The sequence below is a fragment of the Marmota monax genome, unplaced genomic scaffold (genome assembly GCF_021218885.2).
Source record: "Marmota monax isolate L192 unplaced genomic scaffold, Marmota_monax_Labrador192_F-V1.1 WCK01_AAM20220418_F8-fsc00042, whole genome shotgun sequence".
NCBI classification, from domain to species: Eukaryota; Metazoa; Chordata; class Mammalia; order Rodentia; family Sciuridae; genus Marmota; species Marmota monax.
In genome coordinates, this window is record NW_026693008.1 from 14,725,707 (window position 1) to 14,741,003 (window position 15,297).

Here is a 15,297-nt window from a genome sequence, read left to right on the forward strand (position 1 = left end):
GGTATTGTATAAATATTTGATGCCGGTCTTTTGGCAAAAGGCCACCTTGACATTCCAAGCTTATGATTTACAAGAAGGATGTGGGAAAAGATCTGCCACGCTATCTCAAGAGGTAAGGTCTATGAGGCAACCACTCTCTTCCCACAGGCGTAAAGACTGCCTGTCGGGCTGGCCCCTCTCCAGACCAGGGCAAGCAGTCAACGCATTTGGTCTACTTTTGCAGGTTTACAAACAAATGTTACTGTTCTCCTTTTAACAAATGAGGCTGGACAAACTGTCCACAGCAAGGTAGCAGGATCTCAGTTTCCTTGCTTCAAGGGTCCTGTTCCCTGCTGGAAACCGTAAGATGTTCTCAGCATTGTGATTCTAGGAGTGGCACGGTCAACCACACAGCCATAATTGCACGTGTGGTCATGCCAAGATGCAAAATCCTGGACAACTGTGCCATGCTGCTTTCCAATTATGCTACTGCTTACTGGCTCCATTAATGGAAGACCCAGCAGGCCGCCGCCTTGTCTTACCTCTTGAGCCCCCACTGCTGCTCCGGGCCTGCATTCCTTCCTGCATTCTCATTTTGAGGTGTTCAATCATCTAGAGAAGGTATTACTCCTCTTCAGAGCAAGGATCAGCCTGCAAGTTTCAGTGTCATGAACCTGACCAGAAATACTCTGATTCAGTGCTGGCTGAACGTGAGGCTCTCTGCCCAACCCGGTTCATGACTTCTCATAGAACTCTCCCAACATTTCTGCAAGAGTCATCATTCCCTTTTAGTAGATGAGATGAGGGAGACTACAAAAGTTAAATAACTTGTCCATGTTCAAATGGAATGCAAGGGTCAAACTAGATCTGAAACGTGGTTGGTTTGATCCCAAAGCCTGTGCTCTTTCGACAACTAAGAAACATTTACTGAGCTACTACTACAATGAGCCAGATGCAGGTAATGGACAGACAGACTACGTTTCCAGAGTCATGGAGCTGGTGCTCTCTGACCACTGCACTGCACCCTCTACCTCGGGGTTAGGGAGTTCAGGCACTGAGATGCTAAAGAGTCTGAGGAGGTAGGGCCCTGCCTGGGGACTTGCAAGCACATCTGTATAAAACAAACTATTTTTAAAATTTGAAATATGTACATGTTTTTACATCTGTAGTATATGCTAGGTGTCCAAAAAAAAAAAAAAAGGTGGATTTAGACAAAGCCGGGGCATCAAGGAAAAACCCGAGGATGATGTAGTAGGGGTTGGAGTGGAGATACATGGCTGTAAAGTGACCCCTTGTGTGACACAACATGCAGATCACCTGCAATGTACTCTAGTTAGATTTTCACTCATCAAGGTTATAGAACTAACTTGCAGTTTAAATGAAATAGTAGCTTACAAAAAGACAATAGCTGAGCACCGTGGAACACACCTATAATCCCGGTGGCTCAGGAGTCCTCAGCAACAGCAAGGTGCTAAGCAACTCAACGAGACCCCATCTCTAAATAAAACACAAAATAGGGCTGGGGATGTGGCTCAGAGGTCAAGTGCTCCTGGATTCAATCCCTAGTGCCAAAAAAAAGAAAGAAAGAAAGAGAAAAAGAAAGAGGACCCCACAAGGCACTGAACCAGACAGATCTAATGCAGGACATTGTGCAGGAGATGAGGCCAGCTTCCTTTTAATCAAGCAGGGGCAGGAAAAAAGGCTCTCCTAGGTGGAGAGAGAAGTGAGGACAGGGTCACCTTATGCAGCATGTGCTGCTGGACTGAATTCTGGTTTGGACAATCGGCAACGAAGGTGTTTTTTGACACAAAGAGGAAGGACCACCAGGGTAGGAGAGGGCAAGGACAGGACAGGGACTGGAAGAGGGCAGGGCAAGCAGAGAACCAGGGCAGGAAGAAGGCCAGGGCAGAGCCAGGGGGCAGAGCCGGGGGGGGGGGCAGGTAAGGATGAGGGCAGAGTAAGGAACACAGGGCAGGTGACACGGGGGCCAAGGCAGGGCAAGGAGAAATGAAGGTGGCAACCAGACTGGTGGCCAGTGATGACGAAGGGGCTGGGTAAAGCCCTTGGTGAGGAAGCAGCCTCCCAGCCGGGCCATCAAGAGCTGGCTCAGGAGGGACCCTCCTCATCCCTAGAAATACAGACTCTGGCCTTCGTCTCACTGTCTGGGGGCTCCCAAGGGCTGTCTGCTCTGCTGTGTGGCCCCTGGGCTCATTCCTACTGTCTCCTGGGGTGACCTAAGCTCTCCTTTCCCCACCAGCAGGCTGCCCTTTGGGGGCCCTCAACCTCCCACCACACGGCCACATCTCTTCTATCATCCTCACTCTTCCTTCCTCTCACTGCCTGGCCAAGTACTTACCAACTGGTAACCTTGGCAATGACGTGACGTCTCTGTGCCTCAGTTTCCACACCTATACTATATTCCACTGGGATGAAGACTGAATGAGCTGATCTGTAGAAGTGCCTGGAGCACACCCAGCACAGTCCTACAGGGCACAGGTCCCTTCAATGTGCCTTGAGCTGGTAGGGCTCTGGGTAGGGCCTCACCAGCCGGAGCCACCTGCCCAATCCTGGGAGAGGAGTCCCAGAAACCACCACTGGGAGCCCAAACCTGGGGACTGTATGGGTGTTTCCATGTCCTTGGAGGTGTAAAAACAGAAGCTGGAGTCTGAACTGGGCGAGTTGGACAAATTTCTCATGAGTTTTATGACTTGGGTATAAATTTTATGATTTTAGACTATAAATACACTTTCAAGAGTCATGAATGATGCTTTCCCAGGTGGCAAACAGCTTGAAGGTGCTTCTAGCTCTGCCAGGTTTATTAGCAAGGATACTAATTATCTCTTAGAGATAGGTTCATTTCATGATTATGATTAGTTTGCTGCTTTTTTTTTTTTTTTAATTCTGGGAAAAGAACATATGCCTATTTCTTCCCTGGCCAACAGAAGCCCTGGGCTTTCCCAGGGCAGAAAAGCCTTAACCCACTAACACCACCCCGATTCGCACGGTCCTCCCAGCAGACACACACAGGAAAAATCACATCTCAAGCCAGTGTGGGTTTCAATGAATTTGGTTCAGAGGCTTTCGCACCCCTGGCTGTGAATGAAGCAGAGCGGCTGCCTGCAGCGCTAGACACCGTAGATGCCTCAGGCTCCGCGGAGCACTTCACGGTTGCACTTGCCAGGGGACATTTCACGTTCTGTCTTCAAGGCAGGAAGGCTGGCTTGAACGCAGCTAAAGCCAAGGGAAGCTATAACAGCCTTTCACATGCTGAAGGCAAATCTGAAGAAAGAGCTGTACAAATTCTCTGTGCTTTTGGATGCATGGATGGAAAGGAGGGCGGGTGGGAAGGGAGCGGAGGTGAACTCAGCCTTGACTGCCAAAACCATAACGGTGAGAGACATTCAACGGCTTTGTGAACTTTCAACGTGTTCTCTCTGGGGGCTTGGCTTGCCCCGACATGCTCAGACAGTTGGGCCAGAGAAAACTTCCATTTGGATGTCCCATTCTCCTGAGAGGAGAGAAAATGACCAGTGACATCCTGTGCTGCTGTTACCTCCAGCACATCTTTAAGATGTTAGTACAACTAGCTATCAGGTGCCCACAGAGAAATGTAATGTTCTACACGACTGTTACAGAGAGCTTCTGGGGCACCAAGATAGAAAAGCTGCTATTGCCCCAACCTAAGATGGGCACCAGGTAGGACGTAGGAGGTGAAGGGCTCCTCCCTGCCCACCTGCTACCAATACTGAGGAGTAGGGATGGACACCTGCCCCAGTGTTCTGTGGTGCCTCTCGCCAGACAGTGACTGGCCCTGGCTTCCGGAGCCCCTGCAGGTACCATGATGGGTTTCTTATACACAAAGAGTTTATCACTTTGCTGCCAGGGAACAGAAATGAATTTTAGTTGCATCAATGAAATGTACACGCTGGAACTGCACTGTCCGGTACACTAGCCCCATATGGTTCAATTTGTGAAAATGAAATAAATTTCAAGTGCTCAGAGCCCACAGATGGCTGGTAGCTACCATACTGGATAGCACATTAAACATTCCACCATCAGAGAAAGTTCTATTGGACAGTATTAGTCTGGCTGTATTCTTAGTGAGCTGATGGCCTTCCTTATGTCATTCATCCATTATAACAAATGGCTATGGCCCAGAACATTATGCAATGCCTGCTGCCACTATAACAAGTTGAGATCGGACACAGATATTTAGATAGTAACAAGAGACTGCATCCAAACTAAGGTCTATTAGTGCTGTGTCATCTTCTGAGGCTTTGAATGATTCAAAGTAGGTACATGCAGAATTAAGAATAGCATCTCTATTCTAAGGACGCCTGCTGGCATTTCAAGGATTGCAAATAATATGGAATCCAAAATCCATCCCTGACTCTAATTCTTGAGAGAAAACTGTGGTGCAGTTGATGCCCCCTGCCAGGTTTTGCTGAGATCGACAACTTTGGTGTGACACTTTGCTTGCTCAGGAACCATGTTGACTGGCAGCCTTCGGGATCTACACATGCTGGCAGGTTGGCCCACTCTTCAAATTGCCTCCCAGTTTTGACGCACCCTGGTGATTTAACTTGCCTTCATGTTAGCCTGAAGCACTTTGTTTGCTTGACCCCTTTTCCCACTGTGGGCAGACTTCCTTCCCACCTTGAAAGCTGACGTTAATAGTGCTATTCCATGCAGCAACCCCCCAGAGATAACCCACTCCCGGGGAGGGGCATGGGTGCCATGATACCCAGGCACTGTGTGTGTCCCAATGGAGCTTACAGAAACCAGGCAGCATGCCATTTGTTTTTCTGTCAATTCCAAGGTGCTGCTGCTACTTCAAGCTGTAATAGCGTCTACAAACAATTCACACTCTGGCATGGCATGATCCCAGGGGGTAATTAACAATCCCAGGGAGTCATCTTTTTTAAAAAAAAAAAAAAAATTCTTAAAAAGCAACAGAAACAGAGGCCATCTTCATCAAATAGAATCCACCACCCCACCACCCCACCACCCCACCCTCCCCTGGCATTTCGGAAGATACATGGCTGACTCCTGCTCAGGTCCTTGACTTTATGGGCACTGCTCAAGCTGTATTAATCAGAAATCAAATGCAGCATTTTTATTGACTGAATGGAGCAGGCTCCAAAGATGGGTTAAGGTTATAAAAGTTAGAAGCAGAATTCTTAAGGGCCACCCAAGGGCGGTGGATTCCATACCATTTGCCATTCCAAGATGGAAGACTGCATTCACCAGCACGCCTCCTTTCCGGAAGTGGTCACTCATGTGCTCCAACCAGTTGGCATCCAAACTGCTCACCGTCTGGCCATTCTTGGAGACCCGGAGAGGAATAGTAACAGGATAGTATTGCCGGCACTTCTGATGGCCCTTCGGTTTATTGAAAAGGGCAAAGATCTCCATTTCTGTTGAAATTTGTAAAAAAAAAAAAAAAAAAAAAAAAAAAAAAAAAAAAAAAGTGGGGAAAGAAGAGGTCAACCAGCGATAAAAATTTGACTCATTGGATTAATGAAATCTCTCAGGAATCTAAAGAAATGATATCAACGGTGAAATCTCTGAGCCTACATGCCAAGTAATATAACTTGATTCCAAGTAGTAACTTGTGGCTGCCTTCAAGTGACATACATGGGCCTCAAAGGCTAAGCTTCAAATGGGGGGACTTAAGATTTTGAATCTGGAATATAATGAATTATTATCTGGGATTGGTTTATATATTTAGGCATTTAGGAGTTGAGCATAAATTTCTAGAAATACAAAGATGTGTTGGAAGTAAAAATAGACATACCCGAGTGAGATCTGAACTTAAAAAAAAAAAAAAGCCAATGTACAAAATCACAGAAAAACAAACACATTGCTCGAATTCCAGGAACCTTGTTCACCCATGAACTCACTATTTATAAACTGCACTGGTGTTTCCTGGGGCCTAGCCCATAATACTTAATCAAGTACATCAAAAAATACATCATTGATATGTAAAAATAAATATGTTCCCGTAAATGAGAGTTTCTGCCTACAGTGGCAGGTCAGCTCCATCAGCCACGCAGGCAGGCTCTGGGAGTGAGGCTCTGAGCTTTCCATTCTTTCATTTACAGCTCAGTCCTTCAGAAATCAATAGTCACCACCACCCAGTTGATCTGTGCCTGCTGTACGTGCTGCCAGGTATGAGTTAGCAGTAGCTGCCTCGAGGGGCAAAAACCTGCAATTTCAACCTAACTCTGAAGGCCTATTTTTGCAATACTCATTTAGACAAGCAATCAGAGTTGACCCAGCTTAGAAAGCTTTTCTTGCACAAGCTGCTCAGGAATATGCTTTGTTTTTCCAAAAATATCTTTTAAAATCTTAAGAAAATCCCCACCCTTCTATCAAAGAGAAAATTTAAAGGTCATAAACAATGGTGGTTGACATCAGCAAAAAGGACAAAGGACACTCACGTTCCCCATATGGGATAACTAGATCTACATTCTGGGATGCTGTTTCCCAATTTGGAGTATTTCATAATTTTTGTGGTATCCAAATACTAGTTGGATTATTATTTTTAAAATTGATTTACTTTCTGTTAACTGCATTTTAAAAGGAAAATCTGACCATAAAGGCAAGCCTTTACCCTTGCCATAAACAGGGGAATAACAAGGCTTATTAACACAGAATATAGTAACCCATGTAACATCTGGAAGTTTCTCACACAGGTACTGTATTCTGGGACAAAGAAGTTCTTCTCACAGGCCCATCTGAGCAAGCCTCAGTGGAGTTCTCTGGGCCATGAGACTTATCATCAACAGTTAAACAGGAGAGTCATCTCAAGCTATCCATCCAAGAGAGCTAATACCTATCGTCAGAAGTGGCCACCTGGATTTTAAACACCAGCTCTAGCCTGGTCATCCCCACCCCATATTACCTTACCTTTTCTTAGTCTACCTGACCAACTCAAGACGCCACCTCCAACCAGGAAATACTTTCACACAAGAAATAAAGTCTTGGTGTATGGAGCCAGCACCCACTACCTATTTCATGACTTTGAAATATAAACTAAGAATGAAATGACAGAGGAAGGTTTGTAATGGAGGGAGTCAAGCCATAGGTTGGGGAGCAGGGGTGGGGGTCAGGGTGAGGACGTGAACTGAGCAATCAGGGGTTTTCTAGTCCCACATGCCAGTCATTCAATTAAAAATGGCAGCCACAAAGGGCAAGAGGATGAGCCATGCTTCAGTGAATCGCTGAATTCATTTGGATTTCTTCAAAAGCAAATCCTGCAAGCTTTCCATGTGCAAGCTGTTTGTTTGAAAAGTGATACTAAGAGAGAAGGATGGAGGTGGGATGGGAAATGAAGAGACAACGAAGCTAATGAAGTATGCGTTAATGAGCAGATTATCAATGGGGCTCAATCCCACAGGGGACCTGAGACACTGTATAGAACACAACAAAGGGACCCACCAAGGGCAACACAGCTGGAGAATTCACCCTCATTGACTGGCACTAACTCCCCAGAGTATCTGCCCTGCATGTTCACATTCCCAAGAAACACTGGCAAGCTCAGAGGCTAAGGAAACTGTAAACTTGGCCAGAACTAACTGCAGGTGACTCCACAGTGGGCCAGAGCACCAGTCCCTATGGTATATTAGAGTCAACTACAGATGCAATAGAATTAAAAAGAAATCACAGCTGCTTCATGAGAGAATTGATTGAGGAGTTTGGAAGTGGCCGAAGTTCAGAAGGATCTCGTTTCACACGACCAGACAAAACCCTCCATTTTCCCCGATGCATAATGAAACAGAAAAAGGGGAAATGTCAAAAGGAGAAGCGAGGATGTTGGAATGGGTGGAAGAAGAGAGACTTCTGACAAGGTAGTCGGTGCTAACAGCATCCCAGCTTTCCCGTCTCGAATCTCCCCAGGGGCCGGACTGAAGCCAGAGACAGAAATAAATTTTTCAGGAAGGAAAAGGAAGTGCTGTTGGAATGAACAGTCTCCAAAGCATTAGGGGTAATGAAATATTGGGAGAAAACCTGACTTTGAAAGCGTAACCCTTTAGTAGACGCCTCTGTCCCACCGCCTCCGTGACCACAGTCTTCCCTCTACTCGCATGGAAACCAGCCAAGAGAAACCATCTGAACACGATGCCCTTTGATGTTTTCATAGTCCGATTCTTCAACACACATCCTCACACAAGCAGGCACCAAGGATTCCAAAAAAGAAGCCCCGAATTTGTTTCAATTTTCTCAGCTGCTCTGTGACTCCGCCATGACCTCAGCAGGAAGATTTTTCCAGACGTGGGACAGAAAGTCCCAAAAGAATAGGGAAAGCATCGCTTCGGAGAATGTTTTGAGAATGGCTGAAGCACTGCACTGAGCACCTACCATCTTCTTATCCTCCTTCCCCACTCCGCACACAGAGGCCCTGCCTTGTCACAGGTAAGATTCCGCATGTACAGCAAAGAGCCTGCGCTGTGACAGGAGCTGTGAGGTGCTTGCTGGATGGACCTGAGCCAGACAAGTGGGAAAATCTAGGAAAGGATGAGAGCTGGGGGCTGGCTGAGCGGCCCCCTCCTCTCAGGCCTCCTAGGCTACAGGGAAGTGGGGAGCAAAGAGGCAGGTGACCAGCTCTGAGGCCTGGGCCTGGGCATAGGAACTTGGGCTCCAAATAGAAGCCTGCCTACTTGTCTTCAGGTTCAATCCCAGTGAGCTGTGACTTGAGGGTGAGCCACAGGAGCTGGCTGGGTGTGGTGATTAAGGAGCCCTCCAGTCTGGATAAAAAAAAATACAGAGTTTGAACTGAAGCGTGGGCTCCAAAAGAGAAGCTGCTGATGAGTTAGCTGTGCTGGAAGGAAGAAGTGGAAGTCAAACAGCTGGGTGGGGTCTGCAGTGTGACGAGGCCAGGTGCAGGGGAACTGAGATGAAAGGTCTCCTCTGGGAAGGCAGGCTGTGGGTGCTGTGGAGGGAAGGGAAGAAGAAGGGCCTGAAGCTCTCTATCCAGATTCCAAAATCTGGAGAAGGCTGCTCAGGCTGTGTCATAGGCTCAGGACTAATAACAGGGCACCTCTGGGCCAGCAGGAGGCAAAGTGCACACACAACGGCCAACAGGTATTGAAGCGTGAAGACCTCAGCAGTCCAGACACCTGCACCATGTGACATGGCCCCATGTGACTCTCCAACCTCCACAGGCCCTGAAGCGTTAAGTAGATGTCTCAGAATCACAGCCAGTGTGGGAGAGCCAGGTCTTGCAGATCCCAAGCCCTGGGCTCCTTCCCAGGTCCAACAAGAGGCCAACTTCATCAGGACACAGAAAGTGGGCACTAGTAGCCACAGGTAGGGACTTAGTAGCTGTGTTGGAATGAACAGTCTCCAAAGCATTAGGGGTAATGAGTCAAAGGCCTGAAAGAGTGGCAGAGTCACAGGGTCAGACTATCCTCTATCCTGAGGATATGAGGAGGGGAGGATATTGGCCTGGGGAGGGAAAGAGCCTGCACATCAGAAAAGGCCCCCAAGTTTCAGGGATCCACACTGAGCTGGCTGCCAGGAAGGTCTACTGAACAAAATCCCTCACCAGAACTGTAATTGAGATCAGCGACTACAGCTTCTGGCTGGGAAGTCTCAGCAGATAGGAAAGCCAATGCTTGGAATACTTAGAATAGGGATTTTGGTGACAGAACAATCAGAATTTGAGAGAACCTGTCTGGCCTCTTTGTTTCTCTTGTAGCAACAGAGACACTTGAGGCTCAGATGATCATTGCACAGCCTGGACTTCAAACCAATAAGAAATTCCCCTGGAACCAGGAAATAAAATTCAATGAGCAGGAAGAGAAATGCAGGAGGGCCTAACCACTGGACTGTGCCGCAGGGGTGGGGGCTGGGAGGGAGCCTGCCCCTGCTTCCAGATGGAGACTCGGGGAAAGTCCTGTCTGAGCCGTCACTGCCTGGAGTCTTCTCCCCTAGGCCTCCTACATAGGAAATAAATTAAGCGAGGAGGAGGAGGAGGAGGGGGGAGGAGGGAGACTCCCTCTGGATGTTTTTTAATTGTCTTGCTGTGATTGCCTATTTAAGCCCACCTGGCAGAACGAGGAGTAAAAACACTTCACCCTCCTTAGGGGGCCCCAGGAGAAAGGCAAGCCAAGAGATGAGAGTGGCAGGGAGGGGGCTGTGTGTGTGCTGGGGGTGAAGGCTCACCTTGTTCTCAAGGAAGGAAACAAGATGCCCCAGGAAAAAGATAAGGAGGGTAGGCCAGGGGCCAGTGAGGGTCATGATCCTCAGGGACAGGGTCCTGGATATCCAGCTCTGGGGCTGGCCTGGCTGTGGTAAGAGACTTAGCTGCCTGGAAGGGACTTTCTGTATCCATGGAGTGAGCATCCTAGTCTTCTGTTATGTGATGAGGAATAACAGAGTTGACATCCAGGGAGGAGTCAGAACAGCGCTCTCAGGGTGACCACCCTCATGACGGTCTGCCCATCCCCCACAGGCCTCTGTGCCCACTAGTCACCCCAGTGTGTTATGACTGATGGAAAATCCAGAGGCTCATTTATTCCACCAGAAGATAAAATAAATAAATAAATAAAATTCTAAAAAATAATAGCGGGAGCCTAAATTACAGAGACCTGTAGCCTGGCCAGCTATTTGCATGGGGAGAGGCAGCTGTGCACCTGGAGAGATGGGGACAGGGAAGGCTTAGAGACCCCCCATAGCTGAAGTTCCCCTTCACCGTTGGGCTGATGCCTCCATTAACACCCATTAACCACCATCTCCCAGCATGATCTGGGTGACAGCAGAGAACAGGGTCTTGAGGGGGGAGGCAGGTCCAGATGCTTCAGGAGGAGGGGTTTCTGTGCATTCAGCTACGGGGAGTCTGGGGGAGGGAGGTGAGCAGCCACAGGGGAGCAGGAGGGCACTGGGCATCTGGGGAGGGTCCCAGGACAAGTCTTCCCAGTTAGTAATTCTCTGGCATTAAACACAGAGGCAGAAAGTCTAGGAGGAGTCTCTGAGGAAGGTGGATTGGGGAAGGCTAGGGTGTCAGCACACTCCCAAGGAAGCCTTCATATTAACCACTTTCTTTCTCAAACCAAGGTTCCATGAGAAGTGGAGGTCAAGAGCCAGGAGCATGGTGCCCGATCCCAGGGGCAACAGTTCACATGGGTGAGTCCACAGCACTGAGAGGCTTTGAAGGTACATCTCACCCAACCTTTCCATAGGGAGTTGTTGTTCTTTCCCATGAGAAGGCAATTGCTGTGTTCAAGGCTACTGCCCAGCCACAAGGTGGCTGGAATGGACAGAAAGGCTGGACTCTCGACCATGATGCCACCTGCCTCGCCAACCCTCTCATAGTGCAGGGTTCCCCCAGAAGCTCATCCATCTTCTTGGGATCAGCACACACACCTTGCCCACCTCAATAGAAGATAGCTTTGGACACTAATTAGGAGGCATATGCCAGGTCTAAACACACTCTCAGCTGCTCTGAATGGGGAGTGGGGTGAGGGGGAAGGGAAGAAGTCTATCAATCCAGTGTGTGTGTGGTGGGGGAGAAACCAGGCAGAGGAAGAGCTCTACTCCAGTACATGTTTAAGAAGGATCCAGACCTTGATTAAATAATAGCCCTCTATATCCCAGAATCAAGGCAGCTCCAATCTCTCCCTCCAAGCAACTCTGCAAATAAGCCCCCAGAAATGAGCATCTTATAATTTTCCTTTCAAGACATACTAATGTAACAATGAAAATTATTTCACCTTGTTCTCCACTCTCCAAGCATAAAAATGTTCCTGATCATATGTAAGAGGCCGATTTCAAGAACAAGTAACTAAATAGTAACAATATTAAACAGGGATATGATCCAGAAAGTCCTAAACAAACAGCCCTCGGGAAGGCTTGGTGGTCTCTGGCTGTCAGTCTCAATACTCGTTCATCTTCCAAAGGCCCGAAGAGGCCCCACCACTGATGTTAAGTACCTTGCTGTCAGGAAGTGACTGGATGCTAGATTTCCTGGAGAAAGTAGAGAAGAGGGAACTCTGGGGAGAGAAATACAGGGAAACTTCACTCCCTGTCAACCAAGGGCTTCAGGAAATCTTGTCAGGAAAGACCAGAGAGATGTAATGGGGTGGTGGTGACCCAGCCCCACTATGTTCACATACTAGGTCTGCCAGTTTCCCACCCTGGCAACTCATTTCCTCTGAAAACCCCAGATTACTCCACTGGCAACCAGGCAATGGTAATAGAGCTCACCCACATATGTCACAAGGCTGCCTGGAGAATTAAGAGGTCAGTCTATTAAAAGCATATTGGCACAGGGCCTAGTGCTTAGGAAGTATTAATACATGTTGGCTATTGTTGCTGTGCTGTTATGTGAAATCCTTAAGCCAATGTGCATGCTCTCCTGGCCCTTACAATGTGACTAGGAGGATTCACAGACTGCTGGCCTTTCCTCAATGGCGTATTCTACCACAGTGATACGTCAACCGTAGGAAGCCCCTGAAAGCTGGCTGTTTACATTGTCATGAGTTGAATCACACACACACACACACACACACACACACACCGCACAAATTGCCCTCAACTGGTGTTTGTGATTTCTTGCTATAGGCAAACATTCAAGCAGTGGAGTGGAGGGTCTCAGTGGTTCCCAGCATACCAACACTCCCTATGCAAGGGCAGGGGATATAATACCTCACCATCTAGAATCCACTTAGAACCCACTTGGAACAACTGCAAGTCAATTTCACATGGCCCTGCTCACCCCCAAAGTCACAACTTCAGCAAGTAACTAGTCGTGCGGCCCAAATAACTAAGTTTCTAGTGTTTGATGGACTGCTGTGTCTATACTCTATCCCCATCTCTTCTCCCTAAAACGCCCTGGGGATGACTGAAAAGCTGTTCACCTCTCTGAAGTGGGTCAAAACTCGAGGGGCTTACATACTTACTCCTAGAGAGCAGCCCTGCATGTGTATCCGACGGGCCACCATCTGGTCCATCCAGTATAGGACTCATTCCCCGTGGGGAAAATTCTCCAGAGGATAAGCTGGGCTCCTCAATGAAAGGCAGGTCCCCTGTGTGGCCTGGGCCGGGCTCTGGGCTTCCGTCCATCCCTGAGGGAGCAACACACACGTCTGCAGCCCCTGGGTTCTCGTCCTCCAGTGATGGGTGGTCCCCATGTGCCTTTTTCACAGCTCTGGCATCTGTGGCACTGTTGGCTGTGGGTGTAAGAGGGCTGCCGCCAAGGGAGTGATACTGAGGAATGACGCCCACAAACTTCAGGCCCCGACTTGCAGCTTCCTGGACCTGGGAGGCCAACAAAACAAAAGCAAGAGCGTGAATGGGATGGTCTACGGAAGGATGCCTGCAGCACCCATGCACCTCACCGAGGCCTCTGAGCTACTTCACCGTGAACAGGAAGAATAGCAGAGGCCCCATGTCATCAAGGCAGGCAGTGCCTGCACCCTTTGCCCTGGCCTGTTGGGGACATGCAGACTTGGTGTGTTCACTACATTGCCCAATGGAAAAATGAAGCTTTGGGAAAGGGTTGGGATCACCTCTCCTTGAAATGATTATGGTCCCCATTTGTTTTGTTTTGTTGTTTTGTTTTAAACAGGTTCTAAAAGGATACGCTCAAATAAACAGGATTTGGAAGAAGCTCATTTTGCTAACAATTTTTTAAGAATTTCTTTTTCTTATGACTCACCTACTTCCTGGCCATCAGGCTACCTCACAATACAGTGCATCTAGCTGGGTGCAGTGGCACACACCTGTAATCCCAGCAGCTCAGGAGGCTGAGGCAGGAGGATTATGAGTTCAATGCCAGACTCAGCAAGGACCTAAGCAACTTGGCAAGACTCTGTCTCTAAATAAAATACAAAAATGGGCTGGGGATGTGGCTCAGGGGTTAAGTGCCCCTGCGTTCAATCCCTGGCGCACATACACACAAAAAAAATTAAAATAAATACAATGCATCTTACAACCGCATAGTAATTACCAGATGGCATCTTATGACCCAAAGAGCTTCTTTTTTGAGACACTAGTTTTGTCAGGGAAGGTCAGAGGTGGGGAAAGTCACCCCTGTGAAGGCTCCATGGCATGCTCAGGCCTCAGGAAGCCAAGGAGCTCACAGTCTATACCTGGCCCACAGCTCCAGGTAGGCCCTAGGTTCTTGAAGGCCTCATACAGCCCAGACAGCATAGGCAACAGGGAAGCTGTTCCTTCTTGCTTCATGTGCCCACAAGCTGGGACAAAGAAATCTACAAAGAGTCCTGTAATATTTGAACCCTCTCTTGCCCTAAAAAGTAGCCTCCAGCCATTGCACTTAGTAGTCAAAACTTTGAAAGAAAAACTGAGAGTGGTAGCCTAGTAAAATCAAGAAGAGCCAGGAGGTGGGCTTTAGGGGACTTTCCAGGCAAGGATGCTCAAGCCGAGTACGTCACCACTGCATAAGGAGGTAGAAACCCCAGGGCTGTCTAAGTCTTAGTCACCAACCTCTAAGTGGATGACCTCAGAAAATATTGAGTTCTCCACAGCAAACATCTACTGCCATTGAGAATGTGTAAGAAATGCCACATGGAGTTCCCTGCACCAAGGGGAAGCAAGCCTCACAGCTATGGAACACAGCACCCCAACGTGAAGTCAAGGGTCATTTCAGCTCCCCACTGCACGTTCTAGGAAAAATGTCTAGAGCAAGTGCAAATGCATGGTCCAATCTTTCTACAAATCCCAGCCTGTGCGAGACATATCAGTAACTATCATCTGCTGCAGGCACATAACTAGCCATTTTACATTAAGTCATTTTGTTAAATTCTTCAATGACCATGCACGGCATCATAATCTCCATTGCAGATAAGGACACTGAGATTGAAATGAAAGTCATAAAGCAAGTAGTGAGAAGCCAGAGTTCAAAGCCAGCCCTGGCTCCAGCCAAACTGGACTCAAGTTCAAAAGGAAACATCAAGCTATCAAATACATACGTGTCCACAGTCACGTCTGTGTCCACTCATGCACAGTCTTGGGCCAAATCAGTCTTCAAAAGTTTAAAAAAACACCCCTTAAACTAATCCTTTCCATTCTGAAAATTTACTTTTCACTCACTAATCTGTGACATCCAACTATTTTAGAAAATTATCTCGGAAACTTTCTAAAAGAAAACACAGGAAACAAAAGCTTTCAAAGAAAAGTAGGGAGATGATTATACCAAGAACCTTACACTCAGGAAAGCTACTGCCGACGAAGCATAGCTCTGAGCTTCCTGGTGACAAAGGCAAAAAGGAAAGGCAATAAATTTTTACAGTCCCCAGATGAAATGAGGGAACAACCTTGCACTAGCTCCTGAGACTACTGTCTCACCACACA

At 47.8% G+C, this 15,297-nt stretch overlaps 1 protein-coding gene and 1 long non-coding RNA gene across 2 annotated transcripts in view; one reads left to right on the plus strand and one right to left on the minus strand.

Annotated features, from left to right (window-relative positions):
* Rftn1 (raftlin, lipid raft linker 1) overlaps positions 1-15,297 on the minus strand; it is a 199,665-nt gene that overhangs the window by 43,744 nt on the left and 140,624 nt on the right. The window contains exons 5-6 of the mRNA XM_046453000.2: positions 12,885-13,242; positions 5,193-5,396 (exon numbers count right to left, since the gene is read on the minus strand). Coding sequence (XP_046308956.1) covers positions 5,193-5,396; positions 12,885-13,242 — 562 coding nt within the window. The remainder of the gene's footprint in view (positions 1-5,192; positions 5,397-12,884; positions 13,243-15,297) is intronic.
* Positions 7,170-13,598, plus strand: LOC124098235 (uncharacterized). Its single transcript, XR_006853513.2, has 3 exons — positions 7,170-8,397; positions 11,041-11,109; positions 13,131-13,598. It is a non-coding gene; the product is annotated as an uncharacterized LOC124098235 (long non-coding RNA).